Genomic DNA, 24491 nt, shown 5'->3' on the forward strand with positions numbered 1-24491 from the left:
TTAGGGTAAGCCAATTGAAAGCTACTCAGTAAAAAATAAGTGTATTTATTAAAATGTTTTATCAGTATTAGAACCAGCAACTTTTCGCTTGTTAGTCCAGACTCTAGTCAGCTGCCTGTTTCGGATAGCGTCAAGTTGTTGGTAGCAAGCAATATGTCTGAATATACGAGTGAATTATAAAAATTATATATGTGTAATAGAACCGGCTACTTCTCGCTTGTTGGTGCGACGCTCGAGACAATTTTGTGGCAAATTCAAAGGCATCTCATCAACTCGAGTTGATGACAGGACACCAACTCCCAACAGCAACTGCCGTGAGTCAACGAACCGACACTTAGCCAGACAAATCCATCAAGGCAGCGGATCAACTGAGACAGTCGGGCGGAACACAAGTGTGGGCGGGCAATAGGCAATGGGCATGCAAATGTCTGCAGTTAGCCGGCAGCGAGAAAAACGTGAAAAGTGTTCAGCTAGAAAGATGGGAAGATCGGGGTCAGCAACAACAATGGGGCAGGGGCCACTAGAAAAAGTGAGCGCTTGACATTAAACAGGGACAACATTTTCGCTTTGCATGCAAAATGCCGGCACAAAGGCGCACAGGATGGCGCGAAATCGCATAAACCAACTGACAGCCCCATCACCTGGCCATCATCTGATCCGGCTCCGCCTGCTGCTCCACCACCGCTAACGAACCGCCAAAGCATCAGCGAGCGAGCCAGACAGCAGCAAAAGCAACGACAGCGGCGACGGCGACAATGGCGGAAATAGAGCAAAGTTTCACCAAACGACCATTCGCACAATACAAAAAAAAAATATGAAGAAAAAAACAAGTAAGAGTGTTCTAGTTGGGCGTGCTCGACTGGGAGTTATCCTGCAGAGAGTTAAAAAAGTTCACTTTATACTCCAGCTGTGATTTATGCTCCATTTATGCCACACTATGGGAAACGAAACCTTGAATAGCTCGGGATTTTCTTGTGCGATTTATATGAAACTTTCGGGACTTAAATTTGGCATCCTCTAGTATGCACATCCGAAAGCACAAGACTATTACTCGAGAAGTTCTCCAATATTTGATATATGATATATTCCTTAACTCTTCACAAATTTAACGTGAACCTTTATCCCATATTTGCGATCTGCAGCTCTTATAATCACATTATACTGCATCTGTGCTTTTTCTTCCATTAGTCGCATACTTTAAATTTTTTCAAACTTAAATAACTCGAGTTTTTCTTGTGCGATTTCAATGAAACTTTCGGGACTTAAGTTTGACATACTCTAGTGTGCACATCCGAAAGTACACGGCTATAACTCGAAATATTCTCCAATATGTGATATATGATATATTCCTTAACTCTTCACATACTCAACGTGAACCTGTATGCAATACTTGCTATCTCTAGCTAAAAAACCTTGTATTAATATCGATATTTACCGATATTCGATATTTATCGAAGGGAAAAAGCTGCGCGTCTCTCGCCTGTTGCATACATTTGCAAGATACTGTTATACCCCATTGTTGCCCATTTGCAGGGCATACAAAATAGAGAGAGAAAAACCTGGCACACACACAAGCTACTTGAGCTGACCGGCAGGCACTCTCAAACAGCCAGAGATTTGAGTGCCCCCCCTCTCCTAGGGATCCCTAGCTCTTTATTCCGCGCTCAGCTCGGGCGTGCGGTTGACGGTATAAGGCGGACAGTTGACCACCACAGCTGGACAGGAGGCGGCAGCTACTCTATGCGCCGTCTTTTCATTTTTCGCCGTTGCCCATTCCCAGCTTAATGGCCATGATTTTGACGGCTGTTTAGTGCGCCCTCTGGACCAGGTATTTGCTTCCCTCCACGCTAACTTCTCCCGGCTCTTTGCCCTGCTGCTAAGGCAAATGGATACGTGTGGCTCTTGTCATTTTCAGGGGTATTCGAATGATTTTGCATAGGTGCTTGTTGCTTTGCAACTCCACGAAAGACAGCGTCTTTTAATAAGCCAGTAATGGTAATGAAAGCTGGCGTTTGGTTTCACTGTTCCGTTCTATGAAGGCGGACATTCACTGACAGGTCGATAAAGGGGGTGCTAGAGAGAGAGAGAGAGAGAGAACTAGTAATTGGCATACCTACTACGTGATATTAGATACGGAGTCGGTGAATGCAACATGCATAAGAAAAAATCGAAACCAAGTGGGAAAAAACGCTGGTAAAACTTTGTATGAATAATATCAAAAATTACTCGTGACGTTACAAGCCTGCGCGGCTTAGTTGTGTGCGCGTTGAACCAGCAATCGAGAAGTTGCTGGTTCAAATTCAAAAGTGGCTATTTTTAATTGTTGTCATTTTTTTTAAAAATCACAAAGAATTTATTTTTTGCACTCTATTGCCCTTTAATAAAACATATTGATTTATATCAAAAATTATGTCACACGCTTTCGCGGCTTAGTTGTCTGCGCGTTGAACCAACAAATGAGAAGTTGCTGATTCAAAATTAAACATTTTTAAATTTATTTTGTTTCTGGAATATTTATTATACAAAAAGAATTGCTATCTATCTATCGATCTATATTGACAGTAAAAAAAATATATTGTTAAATATTTATAAATGAATTTTAAAGGAATTATTTGGCCTGCCTGTGCTTGAGTTAATCGTACAGCAATTGATGTTGGCTTGCTTATAGTCTATACAATTATTCAATTATGTTTCAGCATAGTTCAAATGTTAACTTGGGTTATTCATTCCTTTTGGCAATGGGAACTCTTCCCGGAATAGAGAGCTATGTACAATTGTTTCCTTTAACAGATTAGTTCTTCAAATGCTTTCGAATAACTCGAAAAGTATTTGCATTGTGCCACTATGAATGCATTCATGCGATTAAAACCCCAAAATATACGACTGGCTGCTGTACAAAATTCAAATATGTTTCACATGGATACTCGCGTCTAGGGTATATCCATGCCATTTGCTTATGCCTTTTTGCCATTGTTTGCACTACACTTCAACGCACTTTCGTCATTGATCCGGTGGGGCTATCCACACACACACTCACACACACCAAACACAACCAACCCATCCGCCCATCCACAAGTGCAGACCAACTCCAGTTGCAGCATTTTTTTTTGTCCAGCAACAGACGTTGTCTATCTCGTACTACTCCAGCGAGGTTTTTATTGAATTTGCCTCGTCCTCCTACCAAAAACAACAGCAACTGACCAGGCCAACTGGATCGTAGCCGGGGCCCGTTGCATTATGCCGGGACATACGTTTTGAAATTCCATTTCTGCGTAGATATTTTTTTAAATACACTTTTAAAGGGTGTTCTTAATATTCCATAGAATGTGTAACGCATGGAAGAAGACGTTTTCAAAAGAATATATGTACAATTTATATGCGCATATAAAGAAAATGTATATATATATAAATATATATATCAGATCAGACTTAAAGCTATCGTCACGAATTTGGTTTTAGATACATTCTTGAACATGTGCTGCATACAGCCGGATCAGACTCCTATATCATTTAGTTGACAATAAAATAACAGCTTTCTAGTTTTTCAAGATATCTTGTCTAAACTAGGTATTTACAAGCGTACATGCGTCTTAACATCTTGGAACATCTTGAACTACTATATGAAAAGAATCTAAAGGAAACTGCGTTATTCCATGTAAAAACAAAACATTTCTGTTTTCCAAGACCTAAGAGGTCTTATCAATATCGGAATACTATATTCTATATAGTGCTATAAAGAATCGGTTAAAAGCCGAGTTTTTCTATGAAATAATATATCTAATCTTCAAGATATCTGAACCAAACTTAATATCTACAGTGCCGCATCACTATATTCTACAGCTCTATATGAAGAATCGCTTTAAAATCGCTTTTCCTTGAACAAATTTTTCTGTTCTTTAAAATCTCTCAACCAAACTACATAATTACGAGTTGCAAACATGCTTCTCAAATATGTAAATAATCTTATCAATATTGCAATACTATACAATTCTATAGCTCGATATTCTTAATTCTTAATAGGTAAAAACTGAGTTCCTTTATAAACAATTTTTTCTGTGCTTTAAGAACTTGTTTTTTTCCAGAGTTTTACATGATTCTCATATATCTTGGAATACTATATTCTAAAGCTCTATAGAAAGAATCGGTTAAAAAATTGAACTTTCTATGAACAAATCTTGCCTTTTCTTTCAGATAACTCAACCATATCAAAAGATATATTATTAAATATATGAAAAATCCTTTGAACAACACAATAGTATATTCTAAATTATGTTCTTTTATACTATATTCTATTTCATGAAGAATCGGTTGAAAACTGAGTTTATCATTTTTTTTTCTTCAAGATATTTCAAGCAAACTCGAGTCTTAACACATATGTAAAAAATCGTATCAATATTGAATTACTATATTCTATAGCTCTATATATAGAATCGGTTAAGGCTGATCTATTTATCTATGAACAAATTTTACGAACTCCTAACATAATTCCAAAACTGAAATAAAACGTACTAACATATATGTTTAATTAAATATATTATATTATATATAAATTATATTATAATTTATCGGTTGAAATGAAAGCTTTTGCTTAAACACACTTCTAGGCAATAGGTAAGGGTATTGCAACTTCGGCGTGCCGCCTTTAAATGTTTATTCTTTTTTTTTTCATTTTGTTCACCATTACTCATATATGTGTATTTAGCTTGATGTGTGTGAGTGTGTGGGTGGCAGTTGGTTGGTTTGGTGAGAGGGGAGGGGGGGGGGGGAGTGGCCGGTTAAGGGGGACTCCTGTTGGGGGGCACGTATGTTGCCAGGTTGCCTGCCACGTGCAGAGCAACGGCGCTAAGCTTTGACTTGGGATTTGCATTTTTTACGCGCCCTCATCCGCATCCAATGGGGGGCGTGGCGGGGGGCTGCCACTTTTGCTGATGTTGTGATTTTTTTTTTTAATAAATTCTTTTTTTTTCTATCTTTTTTTGGGCTGTTGACGCTTGTGCTACGGGCTTTCCTGTCTACTTTTTTTTATCATAACTCTACCCGCCTCTTCTCTCTTCCCCCCCCCCCCCCCTCCCGTTCGCTCCGTCTGCCGCTGTAAATGTCTCTGCTTGTTTGGCCGTGTCCTGTTTTGGGATAAAAAGTCCATTTCATCAGCGGGGTTTCCGCTGTCGTCACTGCGCGTTCCGCTCTTCTTCTTCTTCTGCTACCACATCATCTTCCTCCTCCTCTTCTTCTTTCTACGGCTGCTTTGTCTGATCGCGTTGAAATTGTAATGAGATTTTTTAGCTGCTGCGAAGGGTTGTCTGCAATTTTACGCTAATATGCGCATGGAACCCGTCTATTTAATTTATGAAATTTATCTGCGGCTCGCATCGAAAGGCGTTTACCGCCCCCCGCCCCTCCTTCCCCCTCTCCTTTCCCACGACCTGTTTTATTCTTTTTCATTTGCGGCTGCCAAAAAGTGGAAATGTGGAAATGTGAAAATGCATTCATCACTCAAAAACAATGTTCAAAGGGGGGCGACTTGCCCCGCCCCGCCCCGCCCCGCCCACCGCTCAGCTCCTTTGTTTACTGCCCCGTTTTTGGTTAATTTCGCTCATGTGGGTTTTAATAGATTAGAGTCGACTTTTTTTTTTTTTTCGTTCGGACTGTGGGCTGTGCAATTGGGGAAAAGGAATATAGGACTGGCCAGTTCATAAAGAAGGCTTAGACTTTGCATACACGAGTGGCTTTGTTCGGACATTTAACGTGTTGCAGATGTCTAACGTTTTGCTGTGAAGAGGGTTAACTGTTAATCAATTGTCGCACTTTGCGTAGGGCATAAAGCAGTCGGTGTGCTCAGGTTACTCAGTTAAGCTCAGATAACTACAAATTTCATAGTTTTTAATGTATTTTTATTGTTATTATTAGTTTATTTATACTATTTATTAATTATTATGTTATTATTATTATATTTTCTTGATTATCATTTATATTAAAAACAGCTTTTAATAGTTTAATAAAAATAGTAAAATTGCATATGTGATGAATTTAATATTAATATTTAATTTTGATAATTACTTTTTTATTCATTTTTAGTTATTTTTATTCATTTATTTATTAAAAAGGTTAAAATTATATATTTAATGAATGCATAATTGTTATTTATTAATTGAAATATTTAAACTAGTTTTTAACAACAAAGCAATATTTATTTTATTAGTTTTATTATTATTATTATTGTAAATCTATCCGCCATTCGATATTTATTTCCTTAAGACAGGCTACAATAACTCGCTTTGCCCCTCGCAATATTATTTTCCATCGAGCTGTGCAACATTTGAATCCCTTCTTTACTCCACAAACCCAATATCGATATATACACCTGGTCGAGCTCTGTATTCTATTTTTAATTTTTGTTTTTTTGCTGGTTTTTTCTAATTCAAATAAAGTGGCCATCAAATTCAGTTGGCATTCGCTATAGAGAGACAAACGCCACTCGCTATCAACTCCATTTGGCGCTGCTATCGGAAAACCAACCCATTTGCGACTACATATACATATATATACATATGTTTATATATATATATATATGTACATATGCCAGCATATCTGTAGAGCCCGTGTTGATATTTCTGGGTGTGTCCATTTGCCGTGTTCCAAAAATTATTTATAAGAGGCACACAAAATACAAACCTATACGGACAGCAACAATATAAATGCAGAAATGAAAAACCTGAACAACAACAACAAGAACAACAACAGCAATAACAACAATAACAATTACAACAACTATGGCGAATATATAGAACTCTCGACATTAAATTTACGTGCCAATAAAATAAACAAGCGTCGAGTTTTTGGTGACTCGCCAGTTGAAATAGCGAACAGGGCTGGGCGCATGGTGGGGGAGGGGGGGGCGGTGCTGGTGGGTGTGTAGTGTGGGTGGCACAGGAAGAGCCAGCGACAGACCCACACACACAGAGAGAGAGGGGGAGAGGGGGGGAGAGCGACACACAGATACACACTGGCGCACTCCATGCATGCATAAATCGCGCGAATTTTTCACGTTGGCCGCGTTGATTGTATGGCAAAATAACCGCGTGTGTTGCCTGTTTGTTTGCTGTTTTTTTGTTGTTTTTTTGCTGTTCTCCTTGTTGTTGTTACAGGGCGGGGCTGGCACTCTAAAAGCGGGTTGGGCCGGGGGAGGGGGGAGCGCTGGCAGCGCAGACACATTGTCACAAAAGCAACAAATGCGACGCGCATTTTATATAAATTTTAAATACAATTTGCAATTGAGCCTCCCCGCCAAACGACAACAACAACAGCAACAACAACAACAACAACAAGAACAACAAGGATTGTAAAAAGCGCCGCGTTATCCTGGAGTTCGAGTTAGGACAGGACGCGCACAACTGTCGAGTAATTGGAAATGTGTATTGTTTTCACAGATAGAAAATGTACATATATATATATGTACAACATACAACATATCTCCATATAGAAACACATGTGATGATATATGTACAAGCGAATGCGCACAGAAATGCGGGCTTCTATATAGACATCCGGGCTTATATATGCCGTCCTATAAAAATAATAATAAACGTCAAAAGCCAAACTTCAATTAAATATTGTTTAAATATAGCAATTCAAATTTTGCTTTATATTTGTAACGATTTTCTTTAATAACTTCAGAGAAGCCAAACATTTTTCATTTTGGCAAAAAAAAAATATATCTATGTATCAAAATACATTTGGATATAATAAATAAATAAGTAATATAGAAAAGCCAAATTCGTTTGAGCTTCAAGTTTTTATTAACCCTGAACGGAACCTTAAAGCAATTTAATTTGATAAATACATGCCGAATCCAGAACCTGAACATATTCTGGTTTTTTTTCGAAAGAAAGTAAACTTTAAAAAAACTTTATTTATTTAAAACTAATCTTGGAAAATTTGTTCGTTTTGCAGTGCTGCGAATAAAAAATGAATAATAAATATGTAACAGATAAATAATAATAATAAATAGTAAATAAATAATAATAATAATTAATAGAAAATTAACAAATTTAAAAAAAAAATACACTGATATTAAAATGTAATCTTTTAGCAAAAAACGAATTCAATGCATAATAAAAAAAGCAAATTTAATTTATAACAAATTAGACAAATTTAATTACAATAAAAAAGACAAATTTTTATTTATGTCAAACTAAAAAATAAACCATTTTGGAAAGCCAAAATAAATTGTACACGGCTTGAACAGCTGCCTGCCTATGGTTTCGGGCCCTTAATTTTGGTTTTCACGTCCTTAAAACCAGGCTATGGAGCCTTGGCTTCTTAAATACTCTGCTTATTTTCATGTTACTATTCAATTTTTATCTTCATTGATTTTCAAACCGAAAATATATATCTCTAAATTTGAACTCTACAGAAAAATTGCATCTGCCAAATATACCCCTCAATACCCCTCAATATAAACAAATGCTTTGAGGCTGGGTCTTACTCAAAAGATAGTTTTTACTATGAGCCAAAGTATGATTGAAAGCAACATGATTGGGTTTGATTTATAGGCAATTGATATGGTTTGAAGGTTCGGCCAGTAAAAATTCATCTTTAAGCCACGTGCTCAACTAAATGTGTTATTTCTGGTCTATATTAGGCTTTTACTAAAAATGCTCTTTCTAATGTGATTTTTCAAACTTTTCGCAAACACCAAAAAGTATGCAATGGAAATGCGGCTGCAGGTGGCTGAGAACTCAGCGAACATTGGGCTTCGCCCCCAATACATATATGTAGATATGAATCTACATAATTTAAGCTGAGCTTCTGCTCTATTGTGTGCTCGCTGTGCCCCAGTTTCTCATCAGCATCAGTTTAAAGCTCCATCTAGTCCATCATTGGCATGGACATTGCTCGTGTCACCTTTTGCGACTGTGCAGCCTGGCCGGGGCTTAACAATAACTAGCGGTGTGATTGAAGGGATGCGGGCTGGGGGGGGCGAAAGCCTAAAAGGAAAAGAGAGAACGAGCTGGCCAAAGATGCCAGCCAGGCTGGAGCGTTAGACAGAGAGGCAGCATTATTGTCATCAATATGCAAAGGCCTCCACACGGCACAGGCAGAACCCAAAAAAAAAAAAAAAAAGAAGGAAAAAAAGCTGCAAAAATCGGAATTGTAGCTGCCATTCAATATGACTGCCGGAGATGCTTCAGCCTTCCCACACACACACACACAGGCAGGCGCACCCGCACACACACACACGCACACGCATGCAGACAAAGCGACATACTGGATGCTGTCCAATTATGCCCCGCACATGCAAATGCAACGTGTGCTAGCACACCCCGCATACCACATACCCCCCCCCCCCCCCCCTGGCAAACCACTCAGCGCGCTTGTTGTGCCCGCGAGGCTTCGCCAGCAGCGGCAATGCGACACGACGAGGCCGAGCAATGGCGACGGTCTCGGCCTAGGCCTAGGCTAGGCCTGGTCAGCTCTCAACTCTGTTTCAATTTGCACCCACACACGCACGCACACACACACACACACACAGGCGCAGCAATCACTCAGCGTGCAACGAGCCACCCTGCCACGCCCCAGCCACTGCACTGCGCCCCCCAATTGCTGTTGTTTCCCCCCTCCGCAACTCGACTCGACTTTTTTTCGCGTAACAACAATTTTCGGCGAACTGTGCGCCGAACGGACCTAACTGGGCGCAACTACCCCACCACCCCCCTCACCCACCCATGCACTGCCCAGCCAAAAAGCAGCTGGCTCTTTTACTCCACTTGCAGCGTTCGTCTCCCTATTCCTCCCCCCCTCTTCCTCTGCTTGTTGGCTTTGGCTGCAACTCTGTCGCCGTGGCTCGTGTTTTTGCTGCCTCTCTGTCGCTCTCTCTCTCTCTCACTCTCTCTTACACTTGCTCTCTCGCTCGCTCCTTGTGCGTTTGTTGAAACAATCGATTTATTTTCGGTTTCATTTCTGATTGGCAATATTTCATAGCGCTGTGTTTTTTGTGCTCTCCGCTCTTCGCTCGCCGCTCAGCTACTCTTTTATTTACTTTTCTTTCTTTTTTTTGCAAGTTTTTTTTCCAATTTTAATTTTTTGTGATTTTTCTTTTTTTTTTGGGTTATGCGAGCGCTGTGTATCTGATTTTTTGCTGGCCGTTTGTTTGTTTAGTTTGAATGTGTTTTGTTGGTTGTTTGCATTTTTAAATAAAACAGAGCACTGCCAGAAGAAGCAGAGAAAGCATCATATATGGAACTACTCTCTGTAGTTGGCAAGAGGTTTTTTTATTATTTTTTTTTTATTCAAAGCGATTTTTTGGTTTATATCCTAGGCTGGTAAAATGAAAACCTTTTACATCGAATTTCAATTTCCTGACGCTATATGAATAAATATTTACTACGGTAAAAAAAAAAATATATAAATAATAATAATAGAAATAAAAAATAATATTATTATTAATAGTAGTCATATTAATAATAATGATAATAATAATAATGATAATAATAATAATAATAATAATAATAATAATAATAATAATAATAATAATAATAATAATAATAATAATAATAATAATATTTTTACCGATTATAACAATAATATAAATAACAATAATAATTAAAAAAATAAAAATAATAATAATAATAATAACAAGAATAATAATAATAAAACTAATAATAATAATATTAATAATATATAAATTAAAATAATTAAATTAAATTTTATTGATTTTTTTGCATTCATGATTTATTACGTTCTTTTCTTTATTTTTTTGTATAGCACAGATACTTTTAAATCTAACAGATACTGTTTTTATTTTTTGTCCCAACAAACATACATTTGTATCTTTTAGATTTTGTAATAACTAAAAAGATATTTGCATCAAACAGAAACTTTTGCAGCTGCCATCATTTATTTATTTATTTTTGTCATACAGATACTTTGTATCTCACAGATAGTTTTGCGCCTTATCGTTATTTTTTAATCTGACAGATACTTTGATTAACCAACTTTTAAAATATGGATTATTATTTAACAAGGATTGCACAAAAAATTGATGAAAAATATAAAAATTTAACATTCAACATAAATCAATATTTTTAAAATTAAACTAAATGCAATCAAATAAATTGTCACCTAGTTTATTCAATTTGCTGACGAAATTACTTTCAGTTCCTCTCGCAAATCCACTTACAATTTACCTTTTTTTTATTTATTTTCCTTTTCGTTTTTTATACTTGTTGTGAATGCTCACATTCAGTGGCTCGTTTTTTTTTTTACTTGTACTCACACGTGCTTAACCCGTTAACGCCCACGGCTCGACCGCGCCCCTTTTGTTAATGAAAATTGCTTTTACAAAAGCGACGCCTGTTGACGCCTACAAAAATGTGCGTTGCTTTGACACTTTGTTGTTGTTTCTGCTGATGTTCAAAGGCAACAAAAAAATTGTTTGCTTCGCTGGCTACGCGGCGTATGCGCAACATTGCCTCAAACTCACGATTGCCCAACAGTGCTGCCAACTGCCGCTGCAAAAAAGTAGCTGAATTCAGTAAAAAAAATAGCTAAATAACCTTGCAGGGCACCAACTGCCCATTCTAGCCAAAAAAATAGCTAAATCAATTTCTAATTTCTACAGTAGATGGCTGCGGAGCTGAGTAAATAGCTGCGCTTAGCTAGAAAAAAGCTATATCGCCAACACTGACTGCCGCTCGTTTAAAGAATAACGGAATATCACAGTATCTCTGTATGCGTGCGTGTGTGTGTCTGTATGTCTGAGCACTTATCTGTCGCTCTGCCGGCAGCCAGCGACGAATTTGTCTCGTCATTTTTTTCCACACATCTTTCTACTCCTCACTTCCCGCTTTATCTGGCATCTCTGTCTTCCATAACTCCTTTCTTTTATTGGTAATTTTTTCTGCAAGTTTTTTTTGTGCGTGTTTCTTGTCTGCTTTGTTTGTTATATGTTTCATTTGTTTGCTAAACTTTGTTTGTTTGTCGACATCAGGAAGCGACAAATGAAAAAAAAGCACAGGTTTCTTATATTACAATTATTACATTACTTTAAACCAGGGCTGACAAAATATTTATTTGTCTTGCGGTTCACGGTTCGCCCCAACTCCCTGCCTTGTGTTTCAGTTTGTGAACTGGTTTTAAGCCTTGAATCATTGCTTGCAACTGGTTCGTTTTAAGATTCGGTTCATTGCAATAAATATGCGAACCGGTTCGGGGGTTTTGGGGTTTTCAGTTAAAAGGTGGGACAAGGTTAAAAGGTAGGCTTATAAAATATATAGTTAAAGAGTGGAACTAGTTAGATTTATAAACCAAATCCAGTATTCTTAAATAAGCTTTATGCCTGTTTTTAAGACTGTCATTATCGAATAAAGTTTAGGCAACTGGTTCGTTTTACGATTCCGTTCATAATAATAAACAAGCGAACCGGTTAAACTCAAACCCTGTTCTCAGCCTTGCTTTTTCCTTATTTTTTTAAATTATTAAATAGTTAAAAGGTGGAACTAGTTTGATTAAATTCTTATTCTGATCAATAATCAAATGGTTTTCAAACATTCAACTATTCTATTTGCCATGGCAGACATCCATTGTAGCGTCCATTTGAACTGAAATGCGGTTCTAATCTCTCGATACGCTCCGCATTCGTTATTCATTTATTTGTTCAGACCCCTTTTGCCCTTTTCTGCAGGCTGCTTTGTCTGCGCGAAACATTTTTGGTATTTTATAATTATTTTTTTCTATGGTTAGCCAATTATTTAAATAAATAATGGCTGGTCTGTTGCTGGACGCAATATGTTGGGGCTGAGTGGAAAACCCGAATTGAAAATTGCCAAATGCCGATTGAGGCGGCAAAGTGCGATGTTTGTTTGGTGCAACGCGGCATGAAATATGCAATTATATTCGCAGTACCTATATAAGCCATTATATATATATACATGCATTTTATGTTCCCCCATAAATGTATATATATCTATGTACTTTATATATACATATATACTATTGCATGTACTTGCCACATTTTGCGCGACCGCAAAAGTTTCGTTATACGTTCACCTAAAACCCCCGACAAAACCCCTTCCCCGCCACCCCCCTCCAAATACAACAAATGCAACAAATAATATGACATAAACAGAACCAAATGTCAACAATTTCTGTCAGCTCCACCCCCCTACGCGACAAGGATTTATAATTATGGCCGCGGTGTCTGTTTGCCCTGTGTTCTGTGTTCCCAAAATCTAATTCGCCTTTATTTCAACATGCAATTAAATTTTGATTTCTCTTATATTAAATATATAAAAAAGCTCTTCTGAAAAGTTGATTCCTTATATAATCAAGATAAATACAAACACAAGAAAAATACAAACAACGATCAAAAAATTAATATCTAATATAATAAAAAATAAAACTTTACGTCTCACAGATTAAATTTACTATTATTATTTCAAGCAAAAAAAAATTGGGTTCGGTAACTAATATGATTTTTTTTTTAAATCTATTATTTTTATATTTATATTATATATTATTTTATTTATATAAAATAAATACTATTTCATAGCCAATAGAAAAGTGAAGTTGCTGGTTCAATCCGGTTGGGTTAAGATACAAATTTACAGCGATAATTAACATATTAACATGAAGAACAAGCAAACCAAAAGCAGCGCGAAATCTTAGCGAAATTGAGACGAAATGGATCTAGAGAACAACACTTGTCGCGTTGTATTTTGCTGTGGTTGCGTTTTATTAGTGTCCACGTTGTGGGCGTTGTGTATCTCCGCCTATAAACACTAATCAATATTTCGGTTATTGGCAAATGCAACTACAACGACACGTTGCACGAAGTGCTGCATAAATATCGGCTCCCCCCCTCCACCAGGCAGGGTTTCAGTTGGTCTGACTGCGGTTTGCAACAGTCGCGCGTATTTCTTCATCGGGCGCTCAACGGACGGGCCCGCCAAACATTGTCTCGCTTGTTGTTGCCCTCCCCCACACACACACTCAGAGACACACGCACACACACACACACACTCACACACGCGTTAGCCGCACGTTATGTCGTAACCATAGGCCAGGCCATATTTCTGACTCTGCTGGAACGTTGCCCCGTTATTTACAGGCTGTCGGCTGCCAACCTCCCAACCCTCCCCCTTCACCGCTTCAGCAATTGCCCCGCCCATATTGTCGTTGGTACTCGCTGGTTTTACGTTAATTTGCACAATTTTTGAGTTATGTCAATCGATTTCTAATGGCCGTCGCGTAGATGTGCGCCTCCCCCGTCTCTCTCTCTCTCTCTCTCTCTCTCTCCTCAATTAACCAGGCACCCTCCCCTTGTAGTTTCGAGTGGAAGGGAGGGCTGGGGGGGCTATTGGGGCCCACTCAAATGGCGCACAATTTGTAGTTTTATAATTGAAACAAGTGGTCCCTTTGAGTTGACTGCTCCTTTGCCAGCTGGACACACGGCGCAGGGTGAAAGGTGAAATGTTTTCAAAAGTGACTGGAATTAGGGATTGAGTGCATCGAAATCAGAGTAGCCTGTGCCTAGTAATTGTTTATATATATGCGGGTGAAAGTAAGGGAAACCAATTTCTATAATACACAAGTCTAATATTTTATAATATTCCAGCTCAAATAGCTGCTTGAAAATAATGTTTAACATATTTCCCGCAATAAAATAGGTTTAAAAAAAATATGTAATATAATTTGAAAAAAATCAAAAATTACATTAAAAGATTTCCAAAAAAAATCTGAAATAAGTTCAAAAATATTAACCGAAAGATAAAGTTATAAATAAATTGTTGAACGGAAAACGTTTAAAAATATAAACAAAAAAATAATGGGCCTTAAAAAAGTTATTCAGCTAATTTTCTTAAACCAGAAATTAGTTATAAAATATTGTCCGACGTAAAATGGGTTTCGAATAATTTCTACTTCTGCTTACATCTGGATATATGTATGTATATTCTCTACCTATGCAAAAATTATTTACTTTGAAACATTATATTAAAAACAACTGGGATTTTGTATGTAATTCTGTTTAAATATTTAATATATGTTATAAAAAAATAATGTCCCCCATCTCCCTCTCTCTTTCGCTCTCTCTCTCTCCTCTGTTGCCTATTACACTAGCACATTGACAACCTTTTAACCCACACCGTTTATTATATAACTGTACTTTATTTCATTTAAATAAATGCCCAAAAAAAAGGGAAGTTATTTAACCAGCTGCTGATTGCCTGCTCAAAAGAGCTCATTGGCCAATAACGAGACAACAAACCGGTTCTCCCTCTCAATTCCAGCCAAATGTTACGGCTATATACATATACATATACTTACACATAAACATACATGTATATTGCTCTCCATGTGCATACATATAAAAAAGCAATTTAAAGCGCCTATAAATATGCAATGCATTTTGTGCAATTATCGCAGACAAGCACGCATTTATTTATGATGTTAATGCCAAATAACAACCAAAATTCGAAATAAAAAATTCAGCCAAATTTCGCCTGATGATAATTGCACACATTTTGCGCAAATTCACGAAACCACAGCAGACGCGGCTGGTCAAGGGTACGCGGGGGTGCGGGGTAACGGTCCAAATGTTCTCATTTAAATTAGTCGAACGGCGGTGGCAAAGGGTGAGAGGCTGTGCAAGTGCACAATTTTCATAACCTACGCGACAGAAATTGTAATTCATATTCCAAAGAAAAAAACAACAAACAAATCCATTTAAAACCTGTGCGTACAACAGAGACAGCAATAGCGGGCGAAAAATCAAGCTGGCAAATTTCGCTGCAATTGAATTCGCTCAATTCGCTGCTCACTTACAGGCAAAAGCGTGTGCATAAAACGCATTGCCAAATAACTGTTAATGCAAATGCGACGACATCAACGACAACAACAACAACAGAAACAAGCAAAAAGAAACGGCTTATTTTAATACGCCGAAAATTAAATACCCTAGCCGGACATGTGGGTTGACAGTGCTTTTCAACAAATGTTTGAACGTCCGACCGATTCTTCCCTTCTAATAATGTCTTGGGTGAATAGTAAAAGTCATAAAAGCAAAGAATCGGCTGCTATACATGAAGTGATTCCTCTTATAAATATAGTATTTCAATGTGAATACGATTTTGCTTTATCCACTCGGCTGTTGCTACTGATCCAAAAAAACATACACCTGATGAGCCCGGAGACGATTGAGTCTTTCTCTATAGCTTGTACAGTATTCCAACCTAAATATGATTTTTCTAAAGCAACTCAGCTGTTGATACTGATCAAGAAAAGAGACGTCTATATTGCCCGCTACAAGGGTATAACAAGAACAACAACAACAAAAACTTCAACATTTCTGTTCACATTTCCGTTATTCTTGTTGTTGTTATTATTGCTGCAGTCGTTGCATTTGAATATGTAATAAAAAAAACATTTGCATTTTACATGGGCTGAGTATTGGCTGCGGGTGGTTGTGTCTGTGAGTGTGAGTGTGTGTGGGTGTGTATGCGTGCGTGCGTATGTATGTTTGCGTGCGTGCGTATGAATGTTTGGTTGCGTGTGTGTGTGCGGCTTAGTTTGGCATTTTGTTGTAAATTGCCTTTGGCAGCCCTATGTGCAAATAATGTAGCGCGCTGTTGTTGTTGTTGTATTTGGTGTTGTTGCTGTTGCAACGAGGCAACGTTTTATAATCGGCCTTCGTTACACGCTTGCAGGCGACTTTTGCGGTTTGTTTGGGGCAGTTGCAAAGCTCTGCCATCATATGCTCTATGCGGATTGTTGTTGTTGTTGCTGTTGCTGTTGCTGTTTATTTGGCGTTGCCAGGCTGTCAGTTTTTGCATTGGCTGTCGCGTAAAATATGCGCGCATTTTATTTAACGCCTTTTTTGGTGCAGCACCAGCCTGCCCGCCCCTCCCCCCGCCCACTCATACATAATGGTTGGCTGGTCAAGTCCGTGTCAGCGACTTAATTGCAAACTCATATTGGCCGGCTTATAACGCGTCAATAACACATTTGTGCCCCGACCCTGGCGTAAAATGGAATTTTCACATCTGCCAGAGTCGAATATAATAGCATTACGATCGATTTTTAAATAAACTCTGATTTGTCTTTAGCTATTAAATGATGTTTGGCTGGGACCAGCTAAATTTTTCTAGCCTATGACGACAGGGCTGCAAACCAGAAAAAGAAATGTCGCTAGTTCGACACTTAGTTCGCACCAACTCCCACAGACTTGAACCCAGATAATTGCAGCTTTATAAATAATTTTGGTTCGCTTCGGGGTTAATTTCGGCTATTATGTATATTTATTTTTTAAAAGTTTTTTAAATACTCTTTAAATTAAAATATATTTTTCAATTAAAATTGTACTCTATATTTTAAAATTTTTAAATGTAAACATATTTTTCTTAAATTTAAGTTAAAATATATTTCTAAATTTAAATTTAAATATATTTTTTTTTAAAACAGTTTTTTAAAATATATTTCTTAATTTTACGTTTAAATATATTTTTTTATATTTATTATTTATCAATATATATTCACATTTCCATAGCTATATTATTTTTTAAAAATATCATATTCTTTTTCACCAATAATTTATTACCATAATTAATTAATTTAAATGGAACTTTAAGCATTCCATAGACCAATCCTCAGCCCTTTTAAAGGTCATCTCACTACCGCCAAAAATATATTTTAATTATATTAAATTTACTTTGTGCTTAATTAGCAAATTTGAAATTTTTGTTTATATATTTGATATGTTGTTGATTTTGTATCGAAACAGTTTAATTACATCGCTTTTCCCTTTTTAGCCAGAATTTCTGAGCACTTTGTTATTAAATGTTTGTACGCAAATCCAATTAAAATAATTTGCCAATAATAATATGCAAATTTGGCTAAAACCAAAACCAAAGCACTCGAAAAAATTTGTTATCAAAATAATTGTTTGGTAAATTGCAAAATTTTGCGGCCGTAAATGTCAAAAAATTAAAAATAATACATTTTACAGTTTGCAATTAATCTCTAAAAATATTTGTAAGCCGCGAAGGGATCACATGTTGTTACCTCTAAATGCCCTCGCCCCCCTCCCTCCCCCCTACCCCTCTACATGTGCATTGCTTTATTAATATTAATTGAAAATAAATGCAGCATAAGCTGCGTCGGTCAAAGGGCAGGCAGCAGCGGGGCGGTTAGGAGGAAAGGGGGCGGGGCACAGCCGGCGGCGGCGGCGGCCGAAAATTCAGTAAAATGCAAATAATTAAATGGCAACCAATAAAATATGCAAATGAGTTGCGCGGTGTCGCGCACAGGACACGGGACACAGACACACACACACACACACACACACACACACACACACACACACACACACACACACACACACACACACACACACACACACACACACACACACACACACACACACACACACACACACACACACACACACACACACACACAGGCAGAGAGAGGCGCTGAACATGCACAACAAATGCAGCATGGAGAACAGCCAGGCTCTGGCACATAGAACTGCGGTTCGCGCTTGGCCATGGGCGGGTTTGGGTTACCGTAATAAGGGGTTACCGTAAGGGGGGTGGGGGTTTATGCATATGGCATATTCACATGCTTAACAATTTATTTCTTGTATTTGGCAAGCAGATTTAATTTCCTGTGCACCAAATTTTGTTAAATATGCTGTTGGCCAATACAATAAGAACTCAAGTGCGAGCGAGACGGCCTGCATAAATTGCTGCTGCCGATTGGCTAACGGGATATTTTTGGTTGCCTTCCATAATTATTTGATACATATAAATAAAGGTATATAAACTATATATATATATATATGTTTGGACGATTCAACTAATAAATATACGTGCATTTAGCCTTAGATTAGGCCCAACTGAATTTGTTATTAGCCAAAAGTTGATTTTTGAGAGTCCATTTGTTCTGTTTGTTAGAAAATTCGACTCTGCGCCCTACAATGGATCAGGTAAGCCTGGTCTGCATAGTCGAAAATTATGGTATTACGAAAAGCTACAACACTTTTGACTTTTACTTTCCACATCTTGAAGTGCACAGAACTTAAAACTAAGCATAGATTAAGTTAATCTGGGCTTAAGATTTACGTATTAGAATTTTAATTAATATTGATATTTAATTAAATTAATTGGCTAATTACATGACAAATTAGATATACTTCTATATAGTCTCACACAACATTTTTTTATCTTAATCTTGCACTTTCACTAAATACTGATATATTGCAGATAAAGCTTTAAATACTATCTCTATATATAAAACTGTTTGTCCTGACTGACTGACTGACTGACTGACTGACTGACTGATTGGTGATCAACGCACAGCCCAAACCGTAAGAGCTAGGAAGCTGAAATTTTCACTGTAGCTACCTTATGTGATGTAGGTGCACGTTAAGACGGGATTTCGGGAAATTCCACCCGCAAGTGTGGAAAAATAGCGAAAAACGTTTGTATGTAACTTTTTTGTTTACCATCCGATCGGCCTCAAACTTATTTTCAAAGATCTTTGTTCAAATTCATTTGAGGGGTGTTTCGCACTTTTTGGAAAATGAATCCCTCCTTGGTGGAAATGGAGGTCAAAAATTTGGTGGGTGACGTTTCGCGCTCAAATTCATTTCCAGAGATCTATAAGAAAAATCATTTGAGACGTGTTTTTCACTTTTCGCAGAGTTCAAACTTCTTCGGGGGGAATGCGATTTAAAGATTTTTTGGGCGACGTTTTAAGTTGTTTCCGATTTGCTTCAAACTTATTTTCAAAGCTCTACATAAGAACTTAATAAATACGTATATTAGCGATTTGGGCAATTCCACCCGCAAGTGTGGAAAAATCGCGGAAAACGTTTGTACGAAAATTTTTTGTTTACCATCCGATAGGCCCCAAACTCATTTTCAAAGATCTATGTTCAAATTCATTTGAGGGATGATTCACACTTTTTGAAAAATCCATCCCTCCTTGGTGCAAATGGGGGTCGAAGATTTGGTGGATGACGTTTTGTGTTCAAATTTATTTCCAAAGATCTATAAGAAAAATCATTTGAGACGTATTTCACGTATTTCGCAAAATCGAAACTCCTTCGGTGGAAAATGCATTTCAAAGTTTTTTTTGGTGAATTTTAAGTTCGTTTATTTTATAACATACGTGCCACGGGCAAGGCCGGGTTATAACCGCTAGTATTCTATATAATAATTAGCTAAGCTATAGTTCTGCTTACGTGTGCTAAGTGCCTGAAAGCGTTTCAGAAGTGGAAAAAACATGGAAAACGTTGCAAACTTTTTTACTGGAGCTTACCAAAAATTCACGTACAAAAGTGAAAGAAATGTGGAAAACGTTTTTGCTTGAAGCTTTGATACCCAAACTCAGGCGCAGAAGTGGAAAAAACGTGGAAAACGTTTATATGAAACTTTCGCGCCTACCATTCGATCGGCCTTAACCCAAATTAAGTGATCTTTCTTTAAACTCCTTTGAGAAGTGTTAGTAAAGTGCGGGTCAAAGGTTGTAGAAGCAAAAGTTAAGATATGCTTCGATTAGTTATATATTAATTTTTCAACTTTCCACTGGCGGGAAATGGCCGAAAAAGTGAATAAAATTAGCTTAAATATGTAGAAAAAAACTGACACGGGCAAAACCAATTAATATCCGAAATATATACGATCCCCAATCCAAACAATTTCCCAACTTTCAATCTCGACCCAATCTATTTAATATAATTGAATATAACTAATAACTCGCTCTGTCGACAGGCTTTGGATTACGATTGCGAGATGCAGGGTCAGCAGGACATACCGCAGGCGATTCAGCTGCTGGGCGAGATGAACAGCAATGTGAAGCAGGTGACGGATCTGGTCGAGGGAATGCTGCAGCGCGTCAAGCGCGGCGAGCTGAGCACAGAGTACGGCCTGAGCTTTCTGGAGGTCAAGTACCATATGCTGCTCGACTACTTGATCAATCTGACATATGTGGTGCTGCGCAAATGCTCCGGCGAGACCATCGAGGGCGATCCCTCGATCGAGCGCCTGATCGAGATACGCACCGTGCTGGAGAAGATCCGGCCCATAGACCACAAGCTGCGCTATCAGATTGACAAGCTGGTCAAGACGGCGACAACTGGAGTCTCGAGCAGCACAGATCCCATACTCTACAAGCCCAATCCCGAGGAGATGCTCAGCGCTGCCGGTGCCGAGGCCGAGGAGGAGGCGGCTGAGGCAGCCAGCGACAGCGATGAGGATGACGATGAGGATGACGACGAGGAGGGCGACGGGGCAGGCGCTGCGAAAAAGCCGCGCAAGGCGGCCACAGCTGGCAAATCGGGCGTCTATGTGCCGCCGCGCATTAAGCCCGTCTACTACGACGGCGATGAGCGGGACGCGGACAAGGAGCAGAAGGCTCTGGAACGTGCCAAAAAGCGAGCCATCACGTAAGTCCATATCTGTCCAAATATAGTCGATGCTAAATCAATTTTCCCCCTAGCTCGTCGATGCTGCAGGATCTGAAGGAGGAGTATTTGGATGCGCCCACTGAGCTCTCCTCGGGCTCGCGCGCCCAGCAGCTGCTCTCGCAATCGCAGAAGGAGAAGCAGGAGTACGAGGAGACCTACCTGGTCCGTCTACCCGTCACCAAGGCGGAGAAGCATCGCCAGCGAAAGCTTACCACATTGGGTTAGTCTTCCATTTATCTAAAATTAACTTACATTTATTTATGCATATTTTATGTGTTTAACAGGCACTCTGGGCGATGAAATTCTGGGCGAGATCAATCGGGAGTCGGCGCTGCGTGGCGATGGGCTAAGCAAAAAACGCAAATTGGCCAAAAGCCGCGGCAAGGGCAAGAAGCGCGTTGGCAAAAAGCGCAAGTTCCATTAATAGGCCGAGGCGCGAGCTTTGAAAGAGTTTTCCAATCGATTCAAATAATTTGAGTTTTCCATTCATTTATGATATTCGCAACAGAATGCAATCGAAAGCTTAGAACTTTTTGATTGTTTCTTCAGTTCATATTAATTATTATTATTACAAAAACAAACTATTTTGTTGCATTTGCATTGTTTTAACCAAATTCTGTTTACATTTTCGCTTAATGTTAAGTTTTTGACCTTTAATTTTTGCTTAATTATAATTTCCCTTAAATCGATTTCATTGTTAAAAGTTTACTTCACAAAGGCAACGTTTTTTGGCGTTGGATATTATCAAAAAAATATTAATTTTTCTATATAATTAAGCAGGCAACAACAACAACAAAATGCCAAAAAAAAATGCGTTAAAAAAACACAAAAAAAAAAAGAATTAACAAAGAAAAAAAAATCATGTATATGCGCATTGTAAACTGCATTAAATTTAGGCCACAAAATTAAGTACATAATATTTTCTTTCGACTCACGCTAAAAATGTATTTTAAACTAAATTAAGCAAATACAAAATTGAATGGCGAAATTGAAAGCGAAATTCAAAATTAGCAAGAACAAAAAAACAAGTTAAAAAAAACCCTTCTAGTATATTTATAAATGAAATTTCCACTTAAAACTAAACTTTAAGGCACAGCAAAATTTTTGCATTTAGCAAAAAACCAAAAAACAAAACCAAAACTCAAAAACGTTTCGTTGTTTTTAGGAGTCCAACTAAAATGAAAAACACATTTTGGCTGCTTACGATATGCTTTCAAAAAAAAAAAAATACTTGCAAAAAAGTTGAGCGACAAAATTCAAATTCAAAAATGCAGTTCCCAGTCACATGTAAAAATTCAAAAAGAAAAAACCAAAAACATATACAAAATACAAAAATACAAAACTGAACACAAAAAATTACAAATTCTGTAACAAAAAGCAGTTGCCTTAACAAAAAAAATACAAGAGACCGGTTATACTAACAGTAAGAAAGCTTAGGCTTAATGAACAAAAGAGGAATTAAATATTTGACAACAACTTTTCTGTTGCAACACATAGAAAATCAAGAAAGTCAAGAGAAATATACCTATATAGCATATGATAAACGTAAGCCCCACCCAAAACTACATTATACAGAAATTAACTTGAAGCTACCCAAACAAGATTCCCAATTTTTATGGCACGTTCCATTCCAATGTGTGAGGCTCTGGATATTTTATAGTTTCAGGCCGTTTCTTGTTTTACTCAACTAAAAAGAAAACAATAAAAGAAAACCTGAAGAAAAGCAACTAGAAAAAAAAACTGAAAAAAAGAAAACTCCTAAAAACAACTGAATTTGGACACAAAATTTTATATATTTACTATACGAGTATTTAATGATTAACTAAATTTAAGCAACATTTTTGAATAACCCAAAAAAAGTATAAATGAAAAAAAAAAAACTTAAAGAAAATGGAAATTAAGCCAGCGTACGTCCAGTTGAAAAGTTGAAAAGTTTCTCAAATTTAGCCAACGCCGGAAAATTAAGCGAAAAACTAAGCAGTTTATGAGACGAAGGCGCATATAAGAGTTGAACCAGCAGTAAATGGAGTCATATGAATGATATATTACAAGCATATATAATTATTACAATAATATGTAAATGATAAAAAGAGAGAAACAAAAAACAAGAACCTAGCAACTAGAATTAAGTTAAAGTACATTTAAAGAAAGCAAAGCAAAGCAAACTTTTGGCTTTTACAACAAACTTCGACTAAGGATGAAAAATTGTTTTTTCCAAATTTCCATCAAATCGCGATCGACGCATCGCTATTTGAGATATGTATATGAACTATATAACTTTTTGGCTATAAACTTTAAAGAGCGCAAAATAAGGCAGACATCGGAAATTACCACATAAATGCAATAGAACACGAAATTATTTACAGGCAGCACTTGAACATTTTGTAATGCGATTAAATAAATTAATTTAATTAATTTATTTATGTTGAAAGCTGAAAGACTGAATATGTTAAATCAAACACGATACGTTAACGAAACGAAACGAAACGAAAACGAAACGAAAACGAAACGAAACGAAAACGAAACAAAAAACAATGTGTAAAACTTTTCTCAAGCAAAAAAAAAAGTAAGGTTAAAGTGAGACGTGGTATGGAACTTAAATAATTTTAATAGCCGAATTTCTAGCACAAATTATTAAGACTAAAAGATATTACTTTTTTTTTTAATTTTTCATATTTTTTTGAATATTGTTTTGTTAACATTTTGTGTTCACAATTTTTCGGTTCTACTTCTTCCATTCAAATGCAATTATTCGTTTTTTGTGTAAAATGAGAATATGGTAAAAAAAAACCGCAACAAAAGACAAAACAGACAAAGAGACAACGGACAACAAGACAAAACAGACAACAGAGAAAACAACTAATATTGTTGAATATATTGCAAAATGTAAAACACAAAACGAATAACAAAACAATGTGAAAACAACCAAACAAAAGTCGCCTTAGCCTAGCACCAAACACAAACAAAACGAAACGAAACGAAACGAAACGAAATGAAATGAAACGAAACAAAAATAAATGAAAAG

At 37.3% G+C, this 24491-nt stretch overlaps 1 protein-coding gene across 1 annotated transcript in view; it reads left to right on the forward strand.

Moving 5' to 3' along the window:
* The window catches only part of LOC135439118 (neuroguidin), a 71657-nt gene extending 48922 nt beyond the window's left edge, over positions 1 to 22735 (forward strand). Inside the window, exons 2-4 of the mRNA XM_064697744.1 lie at positions 20772 to 21445; positions 21499 to 21686; positions 21751 to 22735. Of these exons, the coding sequence (XP_064553814.1) occupies positions 20772 to 21445; positions 21499 to 21686; positions 21751 to 21890 (1002 nt within the window). The 3' untranslated portion in view covers positions 21891 to 22735. The remainder of the gene's footprint in view (positions 1 to 20771; positions 21446 to 21498; positions 21687 to 21750) is intronic.
* The last annotated feature ends 1756 nt before the right edge of the window (positions 22736 to 24491 follow it).

The sequence above is a fragment of the Drosophila montana genome, unplaced genomic scaffold (genome assembly GCF_035044405.1).
Source record: "Drosophila montana isolate Dmon_TW-CO22-7 unplaced genomic scaffold, ASM3504440v1 contig_402_1, whole genome shotgun sequence".
NCBI classification, from domain to species: Eukaryota; Metazoa; Arthropoda; class Insecta; order Diptera; family Drosophilidae; genus Drosophila; species Drosophila montana.